The sequence below is a fragment of the Camellia sinensis genome, chromosome 6 (assembly GCF_055761805.1).
Source record: "Camellia sinensis isolate YWXY chromosome 6, ASM5576180v1, whole genome shotgun sequence".
Taxonomy (NCBI): domain Eukaryota; kingdom Viridiplantae; phylum Streptophyta; class Magnoliopsida; order Ericales; family Theaceae; genus Camellia; species Camellia sinensis.
Genome location: NC_138966.1, coordinates 67,888,915 through 67,900,787, shown reverse-complemented (window position 1 = coordinate 67,900,787; position 11,873 = coordinate 67,888,915). Strand labels below are relative to the sequence as shown.

The 11,873-nt window shown below is 40.9% G+C and overlaps 1 protein-coding gene across 1 annotated transcript; it reads left to right on the top strand.

Annotated features, from left to right (window-relative positions):
- Positions 1–3,914: 3,914 nt before the first annotated feature.
- On the top strand, positions 3,915–11,668 carry LOC145793339 (uncharacterized). The gene is made up of 4 exons (XM_082876145.1): positions 3,915–3,929; positions 6,706–7,222; positions 10,087–10,454; positions 10,544–11,668. The coding sequence occupies exons 1-4, from the start codon at positions 3,915–3,917 to the stop codon at positions 11,666–11,668; spliced, it is 2,025 nt and encodes a 674-aa protein (XP_082732271.1).
- Positions 11,669–11,873: the final 205 nt, after the last annotated feature.

Here is an 11,873-nt window from a genome sequence, read left to right as displayed (position 1 = left end):
GTTTGAACTGGTGATTTTGTGAATTAAAGGTTAATTGGTGATCAAGAACAAGAGTTGTACTCTACTTGATGAATTTGAAGTTAAAATGCACATGCATGTATAGGATCACCATGTTTTTGCATAATCAAGCATGTATTGGGATGAATATGGAAATATGAGTGTTAAATCCTACATGCAAGCATGTTTTGTTGTGTTCCATGAGAATGAACACCATTTGCATTGATGGAGTTAAGAATTGACATGCATGCACAAATTGAGAAGATATAAGCATGAATTTGTTATGTTAATGATTGAGTTTGACACATTTTGGGACATGCATGTAGATAAATTATGAAATTGAGCTTCAATATGTTGTAATCCTATGTTTGTACCATGATAGTATATAATTTTGTGAAGTTTGGACTGAAATCATGCATTTAGAGCCTTTGAATGTCAAGATGAAGCTCAAGACCTCAATCTGGAAAACCCAGATTTTCGATGTCCGCTCGAGCGGGTGAAGTTACGCTCGAGCGGAGAAATCGAGCTCCCAGCATTTCCTGCACACATGGTTTCCGCTCGAGCGGGAAAGTTGACGCTCGAGCGTGGGAGCTATTTTGACGGGCCTTCCGCTCGAGCGACCTATTTAACGCTCGAGCGTAATTTTCAGGCAACCAGTACTTTTGCAGGCCTATAGTGTCCGCTCGAGCGGGGAAGTCTACGCTCGAGCGGGGACCCTGTTTTCTGAAATTTTGTTCATGCGTTCTGTGTTTCGTTTTCCATTCTCTTTCACTTTTTTTTTTTTTTTTGGGTAAGTAAGTCATAAAATAAAGACAATAAAATTTACACGTTTACAAGGGGCATACCCCAGGCACGCCCAACAACAAATAATAAAAAAAACAAACAGATATAACCAACATAAACTATCACTGCAACCCCTAAAAATAGAGGGGACAAGCAAGAACAACAGAAATACAGAAAAAACCCAATTCTGCCCATATATCCTCTTTGTCCTCAAGTAATCCCTACCATCAGAGATAATAGATGGGAACTTGAGGTGGATATATGGGCAGAGATACACACAAAATAACACCACTAAGCTTATAAACAAAACAGACACAGACCAAACAACAACCCTCAAGCCGAGTCAAAGATAATAATCAACCTCACAAGCCCCCAGTCTCTACTGCAGATAAAACATGGAATCCAATAAGCAACACACTCCTCACAGCCGTGACATCCAAGCCACTTAACCCAAGCCATAACGGAGGATAAGATCTACCCCAAGAGAAATCCCAGCAGAGTCACATGAAGCTAGCACATTCTCTTTCTCTTTCACTTATAAGCACTCTTAGGCATATGTTAAGCATTGTAAATGAGTTGATAAGATAAGAATAAAGCCTAAAGAGGAATATGTGAATTAAGGAATGGATTGAACTGTTAATGACCCTTTTGTGTTCATGAAACGTGTAGGGTCAAGCTCCAGGGCAAATCAACAAGCCGATCACTGTGAGTAATATCAACATTCGAAAGCTTGTCAATGTCTAATTGTTTATTCCCTTATAAACCTTATGAGTTGTTAATTGGGATTGTGGCTAAAAGCCGTTTTGATATGAATGAATAGGCGAAAAGCCGTTTTGATATGAATGAATAGGCTAAAAGCCGTTTTGATGTAAATGAATGGACCAAGGGTCGTTTTGATAAGAATGAATGGACCAAAGGTCGTTTTGATGTAAATGAATGGACCAAGGGTCGTTTTGATAAGAATGAATGGACCAAAGGTCGTTTTGATAAGAATGAATGGACCAAAGGTCGTTTCGATATAAATGAATGGACCAAAGGTCATTTTAACATGAATGAGTGGGCCGAAGGCCGTTTTGACATGAAAGAGTGGGCCAAAGGCCGTTTTGACATGAATGAATGGGCCGAAGGCCGTTTCGATATAAGTGAATGGGCCCGAAGGCCGTTTTGCCATGAATGGAAACCCGAATGGGCCAAAGGCCAGAATGTTTAGAGTTACTTGATTTGCATTTCGTATAGTCATATATCTTTGTTAAATAGAAGTATAAATTGGGCCCAAGGCCGTTTGGAGCATGTTATTCTACAAATTGTTATGTAACTGTCATGTTTGATATTATTCACTGGGCTATCGCTCACGCTCATTCATGTGTTTGTAGGTGAGCCAAGGGAAGTCCAAACCCAGCCCCAGTGAAGTCTGCTAGGAAAATCCGAGTTTTGAGGAAGTCAGCCTTGTGTCTCACTCTTGAGACCTACCTTGCCTTTTTGCTACCTACTTATGTTTTGTCCTGTTGGCAAGGGCCTTGTGTATATCTGTAAATAGTCTGTTATAGGATGGCTCATTTTGAATGATCCTGTCTGTAATGAATTTTGTGAAACTGTACCTTTGATGTGGGTTATTAACGTATCTGAATATGGTTTGTTTGATGTGCATATAAGCACGGCTCTATGGACAAAGTTTTTAATTATTGCTTCCGTTTGGCCTCTTTACTTTGACAAGTCATCATGTTTTTGTTTTGAGGCCGTAGGTGATCTCAGGATTACTGGCCGGTTATGTCCTTAACCCATAGGGGCGGGTTCGGGTCATGACAGAGTGGTATCAGAGCACGAGTTAATAACTCACACACTTGTCCAAAAAGAGCAATAAGCGTCTAGATAAGATCTAGGATGCGTTCATGTGATAAGTACGAGTTTGGAAGAATTGATTATATGTTTAAATGTTTTGTTATAAATAATTATATGTGTAAGTTGTGAACTACTTGCATTGCAAATTATCTGGAAATATGTGCTCCTTAGTGTATGCGTGCTTGTGTACCTTTTGTATGAAATATAATGCAAGTTTAATCAGATGGTGAGGACCAGAGGTGATGAGTTAGAGGAATCCTCTACTGCCAGACTGGACAGAATGGAAAGACTGATCCAAGAAATGGCAGAAGCCTTGAGACAGCAACAGGAGTGGCAACAACAGTGGCAGCAACCACACCCGCCACCTCCACCTCCGGCACCACCTGTGCCAGATAATCAAAATGATGATCGAATAATCGCTCTCACCAAGGAATTCAAGAAAATGAAACCACCACAGTTCCATGGCGGACTGGATCCTTTGAAAGCTGAGGCTTGGGTTCTTGGGATCGAAAAACTGTTTGAGGTGTTTCCGTGCTCGGATACACAGAAAGTGCTTCTAGCCACCTTTATGCTAGAAGATGAAGCGAGAAGATGGTGGATGTTGATGAGGGAAAACGACAGAGATGTTGATTGGGCGAAGTTCTTGGAAATCTTCTATGACAAGTACTTCCCGCAGTGTGTCCGGGATAGGAAAGTGGCAGAGTTCATGGAACTCAAACAAGACAGCATGACTGTAGCTGAGTATGAGGCCAAATTTACTGAGTTGGCCAGGTTTGCACCACACGTAATTGAAACTGATTATAAGAAGGCAAGGCATTTTGAAGGTGGGCTCCGAAGCGACATCCTAGAGCGAGTGAATGTCCTGAAGTTGGAAACCTACATTGGGGTGCTTGACCGGGCCATCATATCAGAGGCTAACATAGCTAGACAAGCTAAGCCAACAACAGCATGGAAAGGCAACAAAAGACAAGGCTTCTTTTCAAAGAAGAAATTTCTAAAAAAGCAAAACACGGGCTCCTCAACTACTTCAAGTTCTTCCCGAGACACAGCTCCCATGTGCAACACTTGTGGCAAAAGGCACCGTGGAGTCTGTTACCGTGCATCGGGAGCCTGTTTTAAGTGTGGGAAACAGGGGCATATAGCCCGAGATTGTAATCAGAATAGTGGAAAGATAGCTGCTAGCTCCACTGCATCGATCCCAAAGCCGGGAAACACTTTGAGATCTGCTACTACTGGGGATACAGTGCGACAAGGGAGAGTTTTTGCACTCGTTCCGGGCGATACGCGGAACGCCAATGCCGTTGTCTCAGGTACTATCTCAATATGTAATCAGGATGCTTTTGTGTTAATTGATTCTGGATCGACGCACTCATTTGTGACATATGCATTTGCATCTAGACTGAAAAGACCCCTAGAACTGTTGCCATATTTGTTATGTGTGTCTGCTCCGTCGGGGGAATCTGTGTTATGTGACTATATATATCGGTTTTGTGACATGCATATTGAGGATGCTACCCTATATGTAGATTTGTTGCCCTTAAACTTTAGACACTTCGATGTAATTTTGGGCATGGATTGGTTGACCAAATATTGTGCCACTATAGATTGTGTGACAAAGAGGGTCGTGTTTAAACCCCCAGAACAAAAAGAGATTGTGTTTGTGGGAAATGGGGTAGTGCCTCCACCATATTTGATATCTGCAATGAAAGCATGTAAATTGATCAGGAAAGGGTGCCAGGGTTATTTGTGTTATGTATTGACTGAACAATCCGTGAATATTGAATTGAATGATATTCCCATTGTTAGAGAGTTCCCAGATGTGTTTCCAAATGAATTACCAGGGGAATTGGTAGATAGTGAGATAGAGTTTACTATTGAGACCGTGCCGGGCACCCAGCCTATTTCTAAAACTCCCTACAGAATGGCTACCGCCGAAATGAAAGAATTGAAGGAACAGTTGCAAGACCTTCTTGATAAAGGGTTTATCCGGCCTAGCACCTCGCCTTGGGGTGCACCAGTGTTATTTGTAAATAAGAAGGATGGTACTTTGCGCCTGTGTATTGATTACCGGGAACTGAACAAGGTAACGATAAAGAACAAATATCCTTTACCCCGTATTGATGACTTATTTGACCAGTTGCAGGGATCACAGGTGTTTTCTAAGATCGATTTGAGATCCGGGTATCATCAGCTGAAGGTTAAAGCAGAGGATGTTGAGAAAACCGCATTCAGAACGAGGTATGGTCATTTTGAGTTTCTTGTTATGCCATTTGGAGTGACTAATGCTCCGGCAGCATTTATGGACTTAATGAATAGAATTTTTAAAATCTACCTTGATGAGTTTCTTGTTGTCTTCATCGATGATATTTTGATATACTCTAAAGATAGACTTGAACACGAACATCATTTGAGGACTGTTTTACAAATACTTCTGGAAAGGAAACTATTTGCTAAGTTAAAGAAATGTGAGTTTTGGTTGGATGAGGTTATTTTCTTAGGGACGTGATCAACAAGGAAGGAATCTCAGTGGACCCGCAGAAAATAGAAGCAATTGTGAATTGGCCGACACCAACTAATGTGACGGAAGTTCGCAGTTTCATGGGCTTAGCTGGGTACTACAGAAGGTTTGTAAAAGACTTTTCGAAATTAGCTGTGCCTCTTACCCAATTGACACGTAAGGGACAACCATTTGAGTGGAATAGTGAAAGAGAATCAGCCTTTCATGAATTAAAGAGAAGATTGACCACTGCACCAATTTTGACACTACCTTCAGGTACGAAAAATTTTGTGATTTTCAGTGATGCATCTTATAAGGGTTTGGGTTGTGTGTTAATGCAGAACGGAAAGGTTATTGCTTACGCCTCCCGACAGTTGAGGCCACATGAGAAGAATTATCCAACACATGACCTGGAACTGGCCGCAGTTGTTTTTGCTTTGAAAATCTGGCGGCATTATTTGTATGGGGCAAAGTGTGAAGTCTACACAGATCATAAAAGCCTAAAATACTTCTTCACACAGAAAGAGTTGAATATGCGTCAGAGAAGATGGCTAGAATTGATAAAAGATTACGACCTAGAAATTCAGTATCACCCCGGGAAAGCTAATACAGTGGCTGATGCCTTGAGTAGAAAATCAACAGGGAGTATGGCTTGTTTGCTTACTGAACAAAGGGAGATTTTGCACGACTTTGAAAAGTCTGAAATTGAAGTGGTGGTATGTGAACAGGGCGGATTGATAGCCGCTATTACAGCCGAACCGGCAATTGTTGATGAGATCAAGCAGAAACAGAAAGAAGATGAGTCCCTCAGAAAGGTAATTGATGAATTTGAAGTAAGCCCAAAAGCAGAGTACAGTGTCGAGAATGGAATGTTGAAATCTCGAAACCGAATATGTGTCCCAGATGTTCCGGAGCTGAGGAAGAGGGTTTTAGATGAAGCCCACAGATCTGTATTTGCTATGCATCCGAGTAATAATAAAATGTATCGGGATTTGAAACAAACCTATTGGTGGCCCAAAATGAAGAAAGAGATTGCAGAATATGTGTCCAAGTGCCTCCAGTGTCAGCAAGTTAAGGCTGAACATCAGAAACCAGGCGGTCTACTTCAACCTCTCCCTATTCCTGAATGGAAGTGGGAACACGTGACTATGGATTTCGTTGTTGGCCTACCTCGGACTTCCCGAGGTATGGACTCTGTTTGGGTTGTAGTCGACAGACTGACCAAATCTGCACATTTTCTGCCTGCCAAAACTACATTTACTGCCTATAGATTGGCTACTATTTATGTTGATGAAATTGTCCGGTTACACAGAGTTCCGGTGTCCATTGTGTCAGATAGGGATCCGAAATTTGTATCTAGATTGTGGAAAAGTTTGCAGGAAGCTATGGGAACAGAACTAAGGTTCAGTACTGAACTAAGGTTCAATATTAACATAAGCAAAATCCTTAGCATTGAGTTGGATGATGGTAGTAAATCATCTAAGCCTGAAGACATTCATCAATCCTTCATTAGTTTTTTCACAAATCTTTTTGGTACCCCGCTCAAGGACCAGTACAATGGTTTTGAAAGGATTAATTCTCTGGTCCAGTCTAGAGTCTCTGTGGAACAATCTATAAAGCTTGGTAGTCTTGTCTCTGATAAAGAGATTAAGGATGTTGTTTGGTCTCTTAAGGCTAATAAAGCCCCTGGCCCGGATGGTTTTACGGGTAGTTTTTTTAAGGCCTCGTGGGACATTGTTGGGAAGGAGGTTACTCAAGCAATTAGAACCTTTTTCCAGTCTGGTAAACTTCTCTCTGAGGTTAACAGCACTATTATTGCTCTCATCCCTAAGGTTCCTAATCCTTTGAGAGTGGGTGACTTTAGGCCTATTTCTTGTTGCAACACAATCTATAAGTGCATACCCAAGATTATTGCTAACAGAATTAAGGTTGTCCTCCCTGATTTGATTGACCCTGTTCAATCTGCTTTTGTGCAAGGTAGGAGGATCTCTGATAATATTTTTTTGTCCCAACAGCTCATGAGAGGTTATCATCGTCGGTCCGTTACTCCTAAATGTGCTATGAAAGTTGACATTATGAAAGCCTACGATACTGTTAGATGGGAGTGTAATACCCCTGTTCCGTAGTATGCCAATTGGTCCTTAAATTGAGTATGATTACGTGTTTACTATGATTTTATGTGCCATTATGTGAATATATGTGATTTTGAAATTTTATCTGTTCACCGTAGGAATATCTGTTTGAATAATCAGCTTTGGAAATATAATTGAGGGCCTTATCGGCCACAGAACCCGAAATTGATTACGCCATTATGATTGCCATAATTTTTAGAGCCTACGGTGAAATTTAATCGAAAAATTGATTCGGGCCAGATTAAATTGAATTATTTAATGGCATTGTGCTCAAATTGTTTAATATCTTAAATGTGGCTAGTGGGGCTTCTTGTATTTGAGCACTACACTCCTCATTCTCTCATATATCCTTCATTTTTGGCTGATCAAACTCTAAGAAAGGGAGGAGGTCGGCTGTTAGAGAGAGAGTGAGGGAGAAAGTTGTGTAATTTTTGGCCCAAGGTTATGAATTTGAAGTCCAACTCAAGAACTGACCATAGATTGAGCTTCTAGGTAAGTGATTGTTTATGAATTCATGAGTTTGAACTGGTGATTTTGTGAATTAAAGGTTAATTGGTGATCAAGAACAAGAGTTGTACTCTACTTGATGAATTTGAAGTTAAAATGCACATGCATGTATAGGATCACCATGTTTTTGCATAATCAAGCATGTATTGGGATGAATATGGAAACATGAGTGTTAAATCCTACATGCAAGCATGTTTTGTTGTGTTCCATGAGTATGAACACCATTTGCATTGATGGAGTTAAGAATTGACATGCATGCACAAATTGAGAAGATATAAGCATGAATTTGTTATGTTAATGATTGAGTTTGACACATTTTGGGACATGCATGTAGATAAATTATGAAATTGAGCTTCAATATGTTGTAATCCTATGTTTGTACCATGATAGTATATAATTTTGTGAAGTTTGGACCGAAATCATGCATTTAGAGCCTTTGAATGTCAAGATGAAGCTCAAGAACTCAATCTGGAAAACCCAGATTTTCGATGTCCGCTCGAGCGGGTGAAGTTACGCTCGAGCGGAGAAATCGAGCTCCCAGCATTTCCTGCAGACATGGTTTCCGCTCGAGCGGGAAAGTTGACGCTCAAGCGTGGGAGCTATTTTGACGGGCCTTCCGCTCGAGCGACCTATTTAACGCTCGAGCGTAATTTTCAGGCAACCAGTACTTTTGCAGGCCTATAGTGTCCGCTCGAGCGGGGAAGTCTACGCTCGAGCGGGGACCCTGTTTTCGAGCGGGGAAGTCTACACTCTTAGGCATATGTTAAGCATTGTAAATGAGTTGATAACATAAGAATAAAGCCTAAAGAGGAATATGTGAATTAAGGAACGGATTGAACTGTTAATGACCCTTTTGTGTTCATGAAACGTGTAGGGTCAAGCCCCAGGGCAAATCAACAAGTCGATCACTGTGAGTAATATCAACATTCGAAAGCTTGTCAATGTCTAATTGTTTATTCCCTTATAAACCTTATGAGTTGTTAATTGGGATTGTGGCTAAAAGCCGTTTTGATATGAATGAATAGGCGAAAAGCCGTTTTGATATGAATGAATAGGCTAAAAGCCGTTTTGATGTAAATGAATGGACCAAGGGTCGTTTTGATAAGAATGAATGGATCAAAGGTCGTTTTGATGTAAATGAATGGACCAAGGGTCGTTTTGATAAGAATGAATGGACCAAAGGTCATTTCGATTGGGGTATGCCCCTTGTAAACTTGTACATTTTACTGTCTTTATTTTATGACTTACTTACCCAAAAAAAAAAGGTCATTTCGATATAAATGAATGGACCAAAGGTCGTTTTAACATGAATGAGTGGGCCGAAGGCCGTTTTGACATGAAAGAGTGGGCCAAAGGCCGTTTTGACATGAATGAATGGGCTGAAGGCCGTTTTGCCATGAATGGAAACCCGAATGGGCCAAAGGCCAGAATGTTTAGAGTTACTTGATTTGCATTTCGTATAGTCATATATCTTTGTTAAATAGAAGTATAAATTGGGCCCAAGGCCATTTGGAGCATGTTGTTCTACAAATTGTTATGTAACTGTCATGTTTGATATTATTCACTGGGCTATCGCTCACGCTCATTCATGTGTTTGTAGGTGAGCCAAGGGAAGTCCAAACCCAGCCCCAGTGAAGACTGCTAGGAAAATCCGAGTTTTGAGGAAGTCAGCCTTGTGTCTCACTCTTGAGACCTACCTTGCCTTTTTGCTACGTACTTATGTTTTGTCTTGTTGGCAAGGGCCTTGTGTATATCTGTAAATAGTCTGTTATAGGATGGCTCGTTTTGAATGATCCTATCTATAATGAATTTTGTGAAACTGTACCTTTGATGTGGGTTATTAACGTATCTGAATATGGTTTGTTTGATGTGCATATAAGCACGGCTCTATGGAAAAAGTTTTTAATTATTGCTTCTGTTTGGCCCCTTTACTCTGACAAGTCATCATGTTTTGTTTTGAGGCCGTAGGTGATCTCAGGATTACTGGCCGGTTATGTCCTTAACCCATAGGGGCGGGTTCGGGTCATGACAGGGAGTTTGTTATTGATGTCCCATAGCCTTTCCACTCTCTATGATTTCCTGGATTAAGGCTTGTATCACTAGTCCGTCGTTTTCCATTTGTATCAATGGTAGCCTACATGGCTATTTCAAGGGCGCTAGAGGCCTTAGGCAGGGAGACCCAATGTCTCCTTACCTGTTTGTCTTGGCTATGGAAATCCTGGCCAGGATCCTTGCTGAGAAATCCAAGCATCCTCTTTTTAAATTCCATTGGAAATGTGAGAAGACTAAGATTGTTAATTTGTGCTTTGCTGATGATCTTATGATATTCAGCAAAGGGGGGTCTACTGTGCAAATTGATTATGCATGGGCTTAAGGAGTTCAAGAGTCTTTCGGGGCTTACTCCTAGTGCTGGCAAGAGTAATATCTTTTTCTGCGGCTGTGGTCCTAGTCTTAGGGAGGAAATTCTTAAGATTGTAAAGTTCAATGAAGGTACCCTCCCTGTCAAGTACTTGGGTGTTCCCTTAATCACCACTAAGTTGAGAGCCTTTGATTGCCAGCAGCTTATTGACAGAATCACTAGCCGTATTAAGAGTTGGACCAATAAGGCCCTTTCTTATGTTGGTAGAGCTCAGCTTATCCAAACCATTCTGTTCTCCATGCAAGTCTATTGGTCCTCATTGTTCATCCTCCCTAAGAAGGTTGTTAGAGAAATTGAAAATTTACTTAAAGCCTTTCTCTGGTCCGGGGTTGATCTGAAAAGCATAGTGCGAAAATTGCTTGGGACAAGGTTTGCGCTCCCAAGTATGAAGGTGGTCTGGGTTTTAAATCTCTGGAGGTTTGGAATAGAGCTGCTATTGCCAAACATATTTGGTTCCTTTTCTCGGGGGGTGAGAAGTCGATGTGGTGCCAATGGGTTAAATCTTACTTACTCAAAGGCAAAAGTTTTTGGAAAGTCTCTGTTCCTAGTGACCCTTCTTGGGTCTGGAGGAAGATTCTTTCTCTTAGAAAGTCTATATTTCCTCTCATCTTACACAAAATTGGGAATGGTAATGCCACTTTTTTGTGGCATGATAATTGGCATCCGGTGGGCTCTATCTGGGACAAATTTGGGAATAGGATTATCTATGATTCTGGGCTCTCTGGGGAGGCTAAAGTGAGCAATATTGTTAATGGGGATTCCTGGAACTGGCCTTTTCCCAACTCTTGGGAGATTAGAGACCTTATATCTTTGACCCCCCCATCTTTTAAACCCAGATCTTCGAGTAATGATATTCCTATTTGGACTCTTACTCAAGATGGTAAATTCTCCATCCAATCTGCTTGGAACCACTGGAGAGATAAATATGATAAGGTGGCTTGGTATAAACTGTTGTGGGGTCCGTTCACTATCCCTAGAGTTAGTTTCATTGTCTGGATTGCCTTACATGGAAGGCTTAACACTGGGGACAGGTTAGAATCTTTTGGTCTGAGGGATGACTTCAAATGCTCCTTTTGCAATCACCACACTGAAAGCCACTCCCACCTTTTCTTTAATTGCATTTTCTCTCTTAAGGTTTGGGATGCTATTAAAGTTAAGTGTAATGTAAAGTGGCCTGACATTTTTTGGCCTGATATTATTCATGTTGCTATTAGGGAGAGTATGGGTAAATCTCTGAGAGCCATTACTACTAGACTGGCTCTGCTGTGTACAGTTTATCAAGTATGGATTGAAAGAAATAACAGAATTTTTAAAAAGGAAATGAAACCTGAAGAAGTTGTTATCAAGTCAATTGTTCAAATGATTAGAGGTTGGCTAATGTCATTAAACAATTTACCTAGATCTGCAGGTGATGAATGGTTCTTAAAGCAACGGAATTTGACTGATTCCATTCTGAAGCCCCGTACTGTTCGTATTGGGAGGGCTGTTGAGTGATGGGAGTTTCTCACATGAGAGTTGAGTGTTGGTGAGCTATATAATGTGGGTTTTCTAATTGTTTGTGTCCTGTGCAGCTGGTGGTGTCTATTTCCTCGGAAAGTGGGTTGAGTGAAGTGAGACATAAAACTTTTAACTCTGTTTAGTCATTTCAGCAGCATCTATGGAATGTTTAAGGGTTGAGTGAAAATAGCCTACATGTGTT

Bases quoted from the DNA above. Each gene is read 5' to 3' on its own strand.
- LOC145793339 (XM_082876145.1), top strand. The intron at 7,223-10,086 runs GTAATACCCCTG...TATGATATTCAG, and splicing joins CGATACTGTTAGATGGGAGT to CAAAGGGGGGTCTACTGTGC. The intron at 10,455-10,543 runs GTTGTTAGAGAA...GCTTGGGACAAG, and splicing joins TGTTCATCCTCCCTAAGAAG to GTTTGCGCTCCCAAGTATGA.